The sequence below is a fragment of the Oncorhynchus tshawytscha genome, linkage group LG07 (assembly GCF_018296145.1).
Source record: "Oncorhynchus tshawytscha isolate Ot180627B linkage group LG07, Otsh_v2.0, whole genome shotgun sequence".
Lineage (NCBI taxonomy): Eukaryota > Metazoa > Chordata > Actinopteri > Salmoniformes > Salmonidae > Oncorhynchus > Oncorhynchus tshawytscha.
In genome coordinates, this window is record NC_056435.1 from 24,588,668 (window position 1) to 24,602,890 (window position 14,223).

General features: G+C 45.3%; 1 protein-coding gene across 2 annotated transcripts in view; it reads right to left on the minus strand.

Moving 5' to 3' along the window:
* The window catches only part of LOC112254174 (interleukin-17 receptor D), a 48,847-nt gene extending 47,315 nt beyond the window's left edge, over positions 1 to 1,532 (minus strand). For both annotated transcript variants that reach the window (XM_024426469.2, XM_024426468.2), the window contains exon 1: positions 1,260 to 1,532. In XM_024426469.2, coding sequence (XP_024282237.1) covers positions 1,260 to 1,379 — 120 coding nt within the window. In that variant the 5' untranslated portion in view covers positions 1,380 to 1,532. The remainder of the gene's footprint in view (positions 1 to 1,259) is intronic.
* Positions 1,533 to 14,223: the final 12,691 nt, after the last annotated feature.

The window sequence follows — 14,223 nt, forward strand, 5'->3', positions numbered from 1 at the left end:
TTTAACATGACATTTTTGTTAAATTGAATTTGTGGAATTTCTTTCCTTCAAAATGCATTTCAGCCAATCAGTTGTATTGTGATAGCCCTATTTAGTAAAATACCAAGTCCATATCATGGCAAGAACAGCTCAAATAAGCAAAGAGGAAACGACCGTGCATCATTGCTTTAAGACATGAAGGTCAGTCAATCCAGAAAATTAAGGACTTTGAATGTTTCTTGGCACTTTTTGAATTATTAGTATTTATTTATTTTTACACAGAAATAGGCATAATGATTATTCTCTAATCATTATTCTTCATGCCCCCTCTAAAATAATAGGTCCCTAACACCCCTTGTGCCATGTCTACTGTCACAACATTATCATGACAATTGGCAGTGAAATGGGACTGTACTAAGGTCAACACCTTTTTGGAGACAGTGGATCAGAGACACACACACACCACTTCTCACCTGCAACAGTTTCACCTTATACAACTAATAGCCATTTCCAACTGTCCACAACTAGTTAGATTCGTTTTTCCCCTTTCCATGTTTTTGTAGGTGTAAAGTACTTCTGTGAAAACACTTTAAAGTACTACTTAAGTAGTATCTGTACTTGACTTCACTACATTTCCTAAAGAAAATAATGTCCTTTTTACACCATTCATTTTCCCTGACACCCAAATTACTCTTATTTTGAATGATTAGCAGGACAAGAAAATGGTCAAATTCACACATTTATTAAGAGAACATCCTTGGTCATCCCTAGCGCCTCTGACCTGGAGGACTCACTAAACATAAATACTTCGTTCGGAAATTGTCTGCGCGTTGTAGTGTGCCCCTGCCTATCCATAAATTAAAAACAAGTTCCTTACTTTTACTCAAGTAAGACAATTGGGTACTTTTCCCACCACTGGTAACATGGTTGTATGTAAATCCTTCGTGGGTTTATTGGATAGACTATTATTATAAAATATCACTGTAAACTAGACTGGGAAAAAAGGTAAAGTAGAATATACATATCTTTGAACCAAAGCTTTGACTTCATGAAGTGTTCACTTCATTTGTTTAAAAAAAACTTCCGCCCAAAATGTTTTGGGATAAATAGCGATAATTCCTATCATTTCCACAACTAGGTTTAAAGAAAATGTCCAAACTGAGCATGAGAAGAACTCAGCAATCTACGAGACTTGGAACTTAACGCGCGCTCATGACACGACGTTTATCTGCAGCTTTTTCAGAAATTCCTGATTTTAACAATTTAAAAAACATTTTTACCTTATTGTTGCATTTGTCCGAGTTTCCTTTATTGGTGCCTGGTGCCTGGGAGGCGGAGTAGTAGTTCGAAAACAGGAATACAATTGTGGCTAGATGAAATAGTCTCGCTCGCGCAGCCATACCCTCTCTAGTCCATGCAGACTACTGTGGAGCTCGATCCGTCCCAGAATGTCTCTGTGATGCTGGTCTAATGTTCCCCCCCAAAGTAGGGCTGTGGCTTGTAGTAGCCTACCTACAGCTCTTGAAGTTGGTTGGCATAAAGTTAGTATATTTGGTCACTTTCTATCTGCCCACCGCAAATATGTGAGCCTGTTCTTTCAAATCAAATCAAATCAAATTTATTTATATAGCCCTTCGTACATCAGCTGATATCTCAAAGTGCTGTACAGAAACCCAGCCTAAAACCCCAAACAGCAAGCAATGCAGGTGTAGAAGCACGGTGGCTAGGAAAAACTCCCTAGAAAGGCCAAAACCTAGGAAGAAACCTAGAGAGGAACCAGGCTATGTGGGGTGGCCAGTCCTCTTCTGGCTGTGCCGGGTGGAGATTATAACAGAACATGGCCAAGATGTTCAAATGTTCATAAATGACCAGCATGGTCGAATAATAATAAGGCAGAACAGTTGAAACTGGAGCAGCAGCACAGTCAGGTGGAAGTTGAAACTGGAGCAGCAGCATGGCCAGGTGGACTGGGGACAGCAAGGAGTCATCATGTCAGGTAGTCCTGGGGCATGGTCCTAGGGCTCAGGTCAGTTGAAACTGGAACAGCAGCATGGCCAGGTGGGCTGGGGACAGCAAGGAGTCATCATGTCAGGTAGTCCTGGAGCTCAGGTCCTAGGGCTCGGGTCCTCCGAGAGAGAGAAAGAAAGAGAGAAGGAGAGAATTAGAGAACGCACACTTAGATTCACACAGGACACCGAATAGGACAGGAGAAGTACTCCAGATATAACAAACTGACCCCAGCCCCCGACACATAAACTACTGCAGCATAAATACTGGAGGCTGAGACAGGAGGGGTCAGGAGACACTGTGGCCCCATCCGAGGTCACCCCGGACAGGGCCAAACAGGAAGGATATAACCCCACCCACTTTGCCAAAGCACAGCCCCCACACCACTAGAGGGATATCTTCAACCACCAACTTACCATCCTGAGACAAGGCTGAGTATAGCCCACAAAGATCTCCGCCACGGCACAACCCAAGGGGGGCGCCAACCCAGACAGGATGACCACAACAGTGAATCAACCCACTCAGGTGACGCACCCCCTCCAGGGACGGCATGAGAGAGCCCCAGTAAGCCAGTGACCCAGCCCCTGTAATAGGGTTAGAGGCAGAGAATCCCAGTGGAAAGAGGGGAACCGGCCAGGCAGAGACAGCAAGGGCGGTTCGTTGCTCCAGAGCCTTTCCGTTCACCTTCCCACTCCTGGGCCAGACTACACTCAATCATATGACCCACTGAAGAGATGAGTCTTCAGTAAAGACTTAAAGGTTGAGACCGAGTTTGCGTCTCTGACATGGGTAGGCAGACCGTTCCATAAAAATGGAGCTCTATAGGAGAAAGCCCTGCCTCCAGCTGTTTGCTTAGAAATTCTAGGGACAATTAGGAGGCCTGCGTCTTGTGACCGTAGCGTACGTGTAGGTATGTACGGCAGGACCAAATCAGAGAGATAGGTAGGAGCAAGCCCATGTAATGCTTTGTAGGTTAGCAGTAAAACCTTGAAATCAGCCCTTGCTTTGACAGGAAGCCAGTGTAGAGAGGCTAGCACTGGAGTAATATGATCAAATTTTTTGGTTCTAGTCAGGATTCTAGCAGCCGTATTTAGCACTAACTGAAGTTTATTTAGTGCTTTATCCGGGTAGCCGGAAAATAGAGCATTGCAGTAGTCTAACCTAGAAGTGACAAAAGCATGGATTAATTTTTCTGCATCATTTTTGGACAGAAAGTTTCTGATTTTTGCAATGTTACGTAGATGGAAAAAAGATGTCCTTGAAATGGTCTTGATATGTTCTTCAAAAGAGAGATCAGGGTCCAGAGTAACGCCGAGGTCCTTCACAGTTTTATTTGAGACGACTGTACAACCATTAAGATTAATTGTCAGATTCAACAGAATATCTCTTTGTTTCTTGGGACCTAGAACAAGCATCTCTGTTTTGTCCGAGTTTAATAGTAGAAAGTTTGCAGCCATCCACTTCCTTATGTCTGAAACACATGCTTCTAGCGAGGGCAATTTTGGGGCTTCACCATGTTTCATTGAAATGTACAGCTGTGTGTCATCCGCATAGCAGTGAAAGTTTACATTATGTTTTCGAATAACATCCCCAAGAGGTAAAATATATAGTGAGAACAATAGTGGTCCTAAAACGGAACCTTGAGGAACACCGAAATTTACAGTTGATTTGTCAGAGGACAAACCATTCACAGAGACAAACTGATATCTTTCCGACAGATAAGATCTAAACCAGGCCAGAACTTGTCCGTGTAGACCAATTTGGGTTTCCAATCTCTCCAAAAGAATGTGGTGATCGATGGTATCAAAAGCGGCACTAAGGTCTAGGAGCACGAGGACAGATGCAGAGCCTCGGTCCGATGCCATTAAAATGTCATTTACCACCTTCACAAGTGCCGTCTCAGTGCTATGATGGGGTCTAAAACCAGACTGAAGCATTTCGTATACATTGTTTGTCTTCAGGAAGGCAGTGAGTTGCTGAGCAACAGCCTTCTCTAAAATTTTTGAGAGGAATGGAAGATTCGATATAGGCCGATAGTTTTTATATTTTCTGGGTCAAGGTTTGGCTTTTTCAAGAGAGGCTTTATTACTGCCACTTTTAGTGAGTTTGGTACACATCCAGTGGATAGAGAGCCGTTTATTATGTTCAACATAGGAGGGCCAAGCACAGGAAGCAGCTCTTTCAGTAGTTTAGTTGGAATAGGGTCCAGTATGCAGCTTGAAGGTTTAGAGGCCATGATTATTTTCATCATTGTGTCAAGAGATATAGTACTAAAACACTTGAGCGTCTCTCTTGATCCTAGGTCCTGGCAGAGTTGTGCAGACTCAGGACAACTGAGGTTTGGAGGAATACGCAGGTTTAAAGAAGAGTCCGTAATTTGCTTTCTAATAATCATAATCTTTTCCTCAAAGAAGTTCATGAATTTATCACTGCTAAAGTGAAAGTCATCCTCTCTTGGGGAATGCTGCTTTTTAGTTAGCTTTGCGACAGTATCAAAAAGGAATTTCGGATTGTTCTTATTTTCCTCAATTAAGTTAGAAAAATAGGATGATCGAGCAGCAGTAAGGGCTCTTCGGTACTGCACGGTACTGTCTTTCCAAGCTAGTCGGAAGACTTCCAGTTTGGTGTGGCGCCATTTCCGTTCCAATTTTCTGGAAGCTTGCTTCAGAGCTCGGGTATTTTCTGTGTACCAGGGAGCTAGTTTCTTTCACTCTGGAATTGTACAAATTAAGTGACCATTTTGAATTTTTTTTAAACAATCTCATCAGATTTGTCTTGGAAATCTCCAATAAAGTTCCTAAATTGTCCCCACCTGCTCCTCAGGTATACGCCCCCTTTCAACCTGTAATATGTCTTGAAGCATCCCAAGGCTGTTGACTTATGCGAATACAGAGAACATTTGACAATTGACTCCTATGGGTTGAAAACCTTACATTTTCAAGTTTCCATAAGGGCTACCGGTATCTGTAGCCTACATTTGACATTATTTACATATTACAAAACAACAACCAACAGACCGCAAGATGGCTCTATTATTCCTTTTACCAAAGCTGTGTTGGAATACTCATACTTACCGCACTAACCATACTATTTGTGACGTGATTTGAGTATATAGTATGCTTATTGGTCATTAAAAATATTGATGGGAGACTCTATTGCAGAGGAGTGTAAATGCTTTTAAAAATGTTGTATTGTATTGTTGTATGTTATAATTATGTAATGTATTGATTGTTGCTGCCTTCTTGGCCAGGTCTCCCTTGAAAAAAAGACTCTGTGCTTTTCCTTGTTAAATTTCAGAGCACTCTAGCGCCCCGTTGAATATGGCCAGTGTCAGTAAACGTGTGGGGAAAAAAGTGTAATAAATTCTTGCACATTTACAGTCACCAACGCTCTGGATAACATGAAACCAGCCTAACCAGCTCTGCTACGGCAAGTAAAATGGTCAGAGTGAGGTGTTCTCTCAATTGTGTCTGGAAGTAGCTAGCCAACGTTAGGCAGTTGGCTTGGATGCTTGACTGCTGTTGAACGCTCAGATCAACCCTACTCCTCGCCCAGAGTCCAGTGTGCGCTCTGAACTCTCCAAGAGCGAAACGCTCTGAATCTACAATCTGATAACGCTCTGGAACACCCAGAGCACACTCTGGGACTGCAGATTGAATTTACGAACACACCCGAAATCGTAAAATGTTTACCTAGTTAATGTCACAGAATTATTCCAACCACATAGTGTGGAAAAACATACAAAACACAGGAAAGTCGGTGGAAAAAACTGGGAAAATATGCATACTGTCTTAATAAAACACAATTTACCACCACCATGCTAGGGTGGCTAATGCTACGCTATTTCCTGATGTTGCCCAACATGTTCAGCCAGGGGTAAACTACAAAAGCAGTGGCGTAGGCAGACATCCATTCAAATGTAGGCCAAAATGGGCACCCAAATCATCATTAATTTATAAAAGCCTACCTTATATCCTACTATACCCATCTAACATGTGATTTAGCTTTACAGACCAAATAGTCTTGTAGGCCAAAGTAAAGTCATGACTCTTGCATTCAACATGTGACTCACAGGGACCTACACATAATAAACCATACAGCGCCTTCAGAAAGTTCTCAGACCTCTTTGACTTTTTCCACATTTTGTTAAGTTACAGACTTATTCTAAAATTGATTAAATTGTTGTCTTTTCTCATCAGTCTACACACAATATCCCAATGACAAAGCAAAAAACAAATATATATATATTAGCAAATGTATAAAAAAAACCAAATGTCACATTTACATAAGCAAAATCAAATCAAATCAAATGTTATTTGTCACATGCGGTGAATACAACCTTACAGTGAAATGCTTTACATGCCATTAACCAACCATGCAGTTTAAAGAAAATACCTAAAAAAGTAAGAAATAATATCAACAAATAATTAAAGAGCAGCAGTAAAATCACAATAGCGAGGCAACAGTAAAAACAGGGGATACCGGTAAAGAGTGAATGTGCCGGGGCACCGGTTAGTTGAGGTAATTGAGGTAATATGTCTGGATTATCATTTGATTAGATGTTCAGGAGTCTTATGGCTTGGGGGTAGAAGCTGTTTATAAGCCTATTGGACTTAACTTGGCATTCTAGTACTGCAGAGAGAACAGTCGGTAGTAGAGAGAACAGTCTACGACTAGGGTGGCTGGAGTCTTTAACAATTTTTAGGGCCTTCCTCTGACACCGCCTGGTATAGAGGTCCTGGATGGCAGGAAGCTTGGCCCCGGTGATGTACTGGGCCGTACGCACTACAACTACACTCTATAGTGCCTTGCAGTCAGAGGCTGAGCAGTTGCCATACCGGGGAGTGATGCAACCAGTCAGGTTGCTGTTGATGGTGCAGCTGTAGAACATTTTGAGGATCTGAGGACCCATGTCAAATCTTTTTTTCTCTCCTGAGGGGGAATAGGTTTTGTCGTGCCCTCTTCTCAACTATCTTGGTGTGCTTGGACCATGTTAGTTTGTTGGTGATGTGGATGGCAAGGAACTTGAAACTCTCAATCTGCTCCACTACAGCCCCGTTGATGACAATGGGGGCCTGCTCAGTCCTCCTTTCCTGTAGTCCACAATTGTCTTGATCACATTAAGGGAGAGGTTGTTGACCTTGCACCACACTGTCAGGTCTCTGACCTCCTCCCTATAGGCTGTCTTGTTGTTGTCGGTGATCAGGCCTACCACTGTTGTGTCATCGGCAAACTTAATGATTGTGTTGAAGTCGTGCCTGGCCGTGCAGTCATGAGTGAACAGGGAATGCAGGAGGGGACTGAGCAATGACCCCTGAGGGGCCCCGTGTTGAGGATCAGCGTGGCGGATGTGTTGTTACCTACCCTTACCACCTGGGGCGGCCTGTCAGGAAGTCCAGGATCCAGTTGCAGAGGGAGGTGTTTAGTCCCAGGGTCCTAAGCTTAGTGATGAGCTTTGAGGGCACTATAGTGTTGAACGCTGCACTGTTGTCAATGAATAGCATTCTCACATAGGTGTTAATTTTGCCCAGGTGGGAAAGGGCAGTGTGGAATGCAATAGAGATTGCATAATCTGTGGATCTGTTGGGGCGTTATGCAAATTAGAGTGGGTCTAGGGTTTCTGCGATAATGATGTTGATGTGAGCCATGACCAGCCTTTCAAAGCATTTCATGGCTGCAGATGTGAGTGCTACAGGTCGGTGTCTCAGCCTCCAGTATTTATGCTGCAGTAGTTAATGTGTCGGAGGGCTAGGGTCAGTTTGTTATATCTGGAGTACCTCTCCTGTCCTATTTGGTGTCCTGTGTGAATCTAAGTGTGCTCTCTCTAATTCTCTCTTTCTTTCTCTCTCTCGGAGGACCTGAGCCCTAGGACCATGCCCCAGGACTACCTGACATGATGACTCCTTGCTGTCCCCAGTCCACCTGACCGTGCTGCTGCTCCAGTTTCAACTGTTCTGCCTTATTATTATACGACCATGCTGGTCATTTATGAACATTTGAACATCTTGGCCATGTTCTGTTATAATCTCCACCCGGCACAGCCAGAAGAGGACTGGCCACCCCACATAGCCTGGTTCCTCTCATTAGGTGACTTTTGGCAAACTCCAAGCGGGCTGTCATGTGCCTTTTACTGAGGGTTGGCTTCATTCGGCCACTCTACCATAAACACCTGATTGGTGGAGTGCTGCAGAGATGGTTGTTCTTCTGGAAGGTTCTCCACAAAGGATCTCTAGAGCTCCGTCAGAGTGACCAACAGATTCTTGCTCACCTCCCTGACCAAGGCCCTTCTCCCCCGATTGCTCAGTTTTGAAGGATGCATTGCTGTGTACAATTCAAGGCAATCTCTTTAGGCAACAACATTTTCCCTCACACCGTCAAGACACCAATGATGATAAAGGATAAACCTACAGTACCAGTCAAGAGTTTGTCCTTGGGTACCAAAACATTTCTGCAGCATTGAAGGTCCCCAAGAACACAATGTCCTCCATCATTCTCAAATGGAAGAAGTTTGAAACCACCAAGACTCTTTCTGGAGCTGTGCAGTCATGGTTGTTCTTCTGGAAGGTTCTCCACAAAGGATCTCTAGAGCTCCGTCAGAGTGACCAACAGATTCTTGCTCACCTCCCTGACCAAGGCCCTTCTCCCCTTCTCCCCCGATTGCTCAGTTTCTTCAAGTGCAGTCCCAAAAACCATCAAGCGCTATGATGAAACTGGCTTGAATGAGGCCAGCCACAGGAAAGGAAGACCCAGAGTTACCTCTGCTGTAGAGGACAAGTTCATTAGAGTTACCAGCCTGAGAAATTGCAGCCCAAATAAATGCTTTACAGAGTTCAAGAAATAGACACATTTCAACATCAACTGTTCAGAGGTGACTGCTTGAGTCAGGCCTTCATGGTCGAATTGCTTCAAAGAAACCACTACTAAAGGACGCCAATAAGAAGAAGAGACTTGCTTGGGCCAAGAAACACAAGCAATGGACATTAGACTGGTGGAAATTTGTCCTTTGGTCTGATGAGTCCAAATTTGAGATTTTTGGTTCCAACTGTCGTGTCTTTGTGAGACACAGAGTAGGTGAACGGATGATCTCTGCATGTGTGGTTCCCACCATGAAGCATGGAGGAGGTGTGATGGTGTGGGGGTGCTTTGCTGGTGACACTGTCTGTGATTTATTTGGAATTCAATGTATACTTAACCAGCATGGCTACCACAGCATTTTGCAGAGATACGCCATCCCATCTGGTTTGCACTTAGTGGGACTATTTGTTTTTCGATCGGGCAATGACCCAACACACCTCCAGGCTGTGTAAGGGCTTTTTGACCAAGAAGGAGAGTGATAGAGTGCTGCATCAGATGACGTGGCCTCCGCAATCACCCAACCTCAATCCAATCGAGATGGTTTGGGTTGATTTGAACCGCAGAGTGAAGGAAAACAGCCAACAAGGTTTCAGCATATGTGGGACCTCCTTAAAGACTGTTGGAAAAGCACTCCATGGTTGAGAGAATGCCAAGAGTTTGCTAAGCTGTCATCAAGGCAAAGGGTGGTTACTTTGAAGAAACTCAAATCTAAAATATATTTTGATTTGTTTAACACTTTTTTGGTTACTACATGATTCCATTTGTGTTATTTCATAGTTTTGATGTCTTCACTAAAATTATACAATGTAGAAAATAGTACAAATAGAGAAAAACCCTTGAATGAGTAGGTGTCCAAACTCTTGACTGGTACTGTAGGTTTATCCTTTATCATCATTGGTGTCTTGACGGTGTGAGGGAAAATGTTGTTGCCTAAAGAGATTGCCTTGAATTGTACACAGCATTTCCTCTCACTCTATCTTGGTTCATGCAGGTGACTCTGACCTCCTCCTCAGACCAATTGGCAGTACCCCCAGAACATTGCTCTGGGATCCAAAAGGAGTATCTCAGTTTCAAGGTCCTAAGTTTGAGAGAAGAAGCCTCGTCAGTTAAATCTAATCAAATCAAATTTTATTTGTCACATGCGCTGAATACAACAGTGAAATTCTTACTTACAAGCCCTTAACCAACAATGCTGTTAAGAAAAATATCACCAAAAAAAGTAACAAATAAAAGTAACAAATAATTCAAGACCATCAGTAAAATAACAATAGCGAGGCTATATCAAGGGGGTACCGGTACAGAGTCAATGTGCGGGGGGGGCACAGGTTAGTCGAGGTAATGGAGGTAATATGTACATGTAGGTAGAGTTATTAAAGTGACTGTGCAAAGATAACAGAGAGTGGCAGCAGAGTAAATGGGGGGGCAATGCAAATAGTCTGGGTAGCCATTTGATTAGATGTTCAGGAGTCTTATGGCTTGGGGATAGAAGCTATTTAGAAGCCTCTTGGACCTAGACTTGGCGCTCCGGTCCCGTTTGCCGTGCAGTAATGAATAATGTAAATCATGCTTATATGACTTGTTTGTGTAGCGGTATACAAGGATTGAAAGGCCCTTTTGAGAGTTTTCATCAAGCTTGGATTGAGTTTGTGAACCTCTCCGGCCGTGTTAATAAAGATTGATCATATACATTGAGTTTGAGTCCTTAGCGGGAATTTCTACAACAACGGATTTGTCTAAAATCGTGTTCCATAAAAACATTATTTTTATGTTCCTACGTTTATGGGAGTGTAAGTCGTCATTATAACACTATTTTCTGTATGTTTGTTTACTCCATGTATAACTCTGTGTTGTTGTTTGTGTCGCACTGCTTTGCTTTATCTTGGCCAGGTCGCAGTTGTAAATGAGAACTTGTTCTCAACTAGCCTACCTGGTTAAATAAAGGTAAAATAAAAAATAAAATAAAAAATAAAAAACATACAGTATATTAAGCATTAATCAGTTAAATTTGAACTTGAACCCTGGATCGAGCTGTCAGGGAGTTTTTTGTATAGAGATCTAAGAAATGCAGTGCAACTATGTACATAACATTTTGTGTCTTGTGTTACTGGGTGAAGACAGTTGTCATGGGGACACAAATCCAAAACAATAAATGTCATTGCAAAATTGAATGCTTCTAAATGAAAGAGTCAACTTACCTTAATACTTAAACCCTAAATCGATAGTCATTAATGTGGTTTGTCTATAATTATGCATAATATTTGTTGGATTAGCATTTGGTGTCCAGCTGATTTAGCTATGCCTTGATATTTTCACATCATCTGGTCAAGGAATGTCACGTTCTGACCTTAGTTCTTGTGTGTTTTCCTTGTTTTAGTGTTGGTCAGGATGTGAGCCGGGTGGGCATTCTATGTTGTGTGTCTAGTGTGTCTATTTCTATGTTTGGCCTGATATGGTTCTCAATTAGAGGCAGGTGTTAGTCATTGTCTCTGATTGGGAACCATATTTAGGTAGCCTGTTTTGTGTTGGGTTTTGTGGGTGGTTGTTTCCTTTCTTTGTGTTTTCTGCACCAGTTAGGACTGTTTCCATTTTGCCACGTTTATTGTTTTGTATTCTGTTCATGTTTAGTTTTCTTATTAAAAAACATGAACTCTAACCACGCTGCGTTTTGGTCCGCCTCTCCTTCCCAGGAAGAAAGCCTTTACAGAACCACTCACCACAACAGGACCAAGCGGTGTGGTGACAGGCAGCGGCAGCAGGAGCAGCGCAAGGAGGAATGGACATGGGATGATGTTTTGGATGGTAAGGGTTGTTACACATGGGAGGAGATCCTGGTGGGAAAGGATCGCCTCCCATGGGAACAGGTGGAGGTGGCTAGGAGAGCAGAGGCAGCCGGAGAGAGGAGCCGGCGATAGGAGGGAACATGACTGGCAAGGAAGCCCGAGAGTCAGCCCCAAAAATGTATTGGGGGGAGGAACACAGGAAGTGTGGCGAAGCCAGGTAGGAGACCTGCGCCAACTTCTTGTGCTTACCGGAGGGCGAGAGAGACCGGGCAGGCACCGTGTTATGCTGTGGAGCGCACCGTGTCCCCAGTGCGGGTGCATAGCCCGGTGCGGTACATACCAGCTCCTCGTATCGGTCGGGCTAGAGTGGGCAATCGAGCCAGATGTCATGAAGCCGGCTCTACGCATCTGGTCTCCAGTGCGTCTTCTTGGGCCGGCGTACATGGCACCAGCCTTACGCATGGTGTCCCCGGTTCGCCTGCACAGCCCAGTGCGGGCTATTCCACCTCGCCGCACTGGCAGGGCGACCGGGAGCATTCAACCAGGTAAGGTTGGGCAGGCTTGGTCCTCAAGAGCTCCAGTGCGCCTGCACGGTCCGGTCTATCCAGTACCACCTCCACGCACCAGCCCTCCGGTGGCAGCTCCCCGCACTCGAACTGAGGTGCGTGTCCTCGGCCCAGTACCATCAGTGCCGGCACCACGCACCAGGCCTACAGTGCGCCTCGCCTGTCCAGCGCTGCCAGAGCCTTCCTCCTCTCCAGTGCTAGCAGAGACTCCCGCCTGTCCAGAACTGCTAGAGTCTCCCGCCTGTCCAGAGCTGCTAGAGTCTCCCGCCTGTCCAGAGCTGCTCCCGCCTGTCCAGAGCTGCTAGTCTCCCGCCTGTCCAGAGCTGCTAGAGTCTCCCGCCTGTTCAGAGCTGCTAGAGTCTCCCGCCTGTCCAGAGATGCTAGAGTCTCCCGCCTGTCCAGAGCTGCTAGTCTCCTGCCTGTCCAGAGCTGCTAGAGTCTCCCGCCTGTCCAGAGTTGCTAGAGTCTCCCATCTGTCAAGAGCTGCTAGAGTCTCCCGTCTGTCATGAGCCGCCAGAGCCGCCAGTTAGCATGGAGCCGCCAGAGCCCCCAGTATGCGAGGAGCCGCAGGAGCCGCCAGTCTGCGAGGAGCCGCCAGAGCCGCCAGTCTGCGAGGCCGCCAGAGCCGCCAGTCTGCAAGGAGCCGCCAGAGCCGCCAGTCTGCAAGGGGCCGCCAGAGCCGCCAGTCTGCAAGGAGCCCCCAGAGCCACCAGGATCTGTCAGAGCCGCCAGTCAGCCAGGATCTGCCAGAGCCGCCAGTCAGCCAGGATCTGCCAGAGCCGTCAGTCAGCCAGGAGCTGCCAGAGCCGTCAGTCAGCCAGGAGCTGCCAGAGCCGTCAGTCAGCCAGGAGCTGCCAGAGCCGTCAGTCAGCCAGGAGCTGCCAGAGCCGTCAGTCAGCCAGGAGCTGCCAGAGCCGTCAGTCAGCCAGGAGCTGCCAGAGCCGTCAACCACCCTGAGCTATCTCTCAGTCCTGAGCTACCCTTCAGGCCTGAGCTACCCTTCAGGCCTGAGCTACCCCTCGGTCCTGAGCTACCCCTCGGTCCTGAGCTACCCATCAGTCCTGAGCTACCTCAGTCCCGAGCTGCCCCTCAGTCCGGAGCTGCCCCTCAGTCCAGTGGGGCCCTTTGTTAGGGTTCCTAGGCCAAGGTCGGCGGTGAGGGTCGCCACTCAAAGGACTCTAAGGAGGTGGACTAAGACTATGATGGGGGGGGGTACTGTCACGTTCTGACCTTAGTTATTTTGTGTTTGCCTTGTTTTAGTGTTGCTGCGTGTCTAGTGTGTCTATTTCTATGTTTGGCCTGATATGGCTCTCAATCAGAGGCAGGTGTTAGTCATTGTCTCTGATTGGGAACCATATTTAGGTAGCCTGTTTTGTGTTGGGTTTTGTGGGTGGTTGTTTCCTGTCTTTGTGTTTTCTGCACCAGTTAGGACTGTTTCGGTTTTGCCACATTTATTGTTTTGTATTCTGTTCATGTTTAGTTTTCTTATTAAAAAACATGAACTCTAACCACGCTGCGTTTTGGTCCGCCTCTCCTTCCCAGGAAGAAAGCCGTTACAAGGAAGGAATTTTCCAAACGACATTCAAGTGGTGAGCAGCTGTTGTGATAGAGAATGCGATGCAACAACAGCCCAAGTGCAGGGAAAAAAGGTGTTCGCAAGGAATGTTCAGAATATTTTAGTGTCTCATTCCTTAGTAGGATCTAATTGATGTTGATCCTCTGTTGTCTGCTTGATAAATTATTCTGGATATAATGACAACAAATGACATAGCCTAGTGGCTTATTCACAATTTGATCTGGTATATAACATAACAAATACATTTTGTTTTCCATGATACACCTGCAATTTTAAGCAATACACGGAACTTGATGTAGCCTACTTGATGTAGCCCACTCCAGGACCTTGAAATGCTTCTTACGAAGACACTCCTTCGTTGCCGGGCGGTGTGTTTGGGATCATTGTCATGCTGAAAGACCCAGCCACGTTTCATCTTCAATGCCCTTGCTGATGGAAGGAGGTTTTCACTCAAAATCGG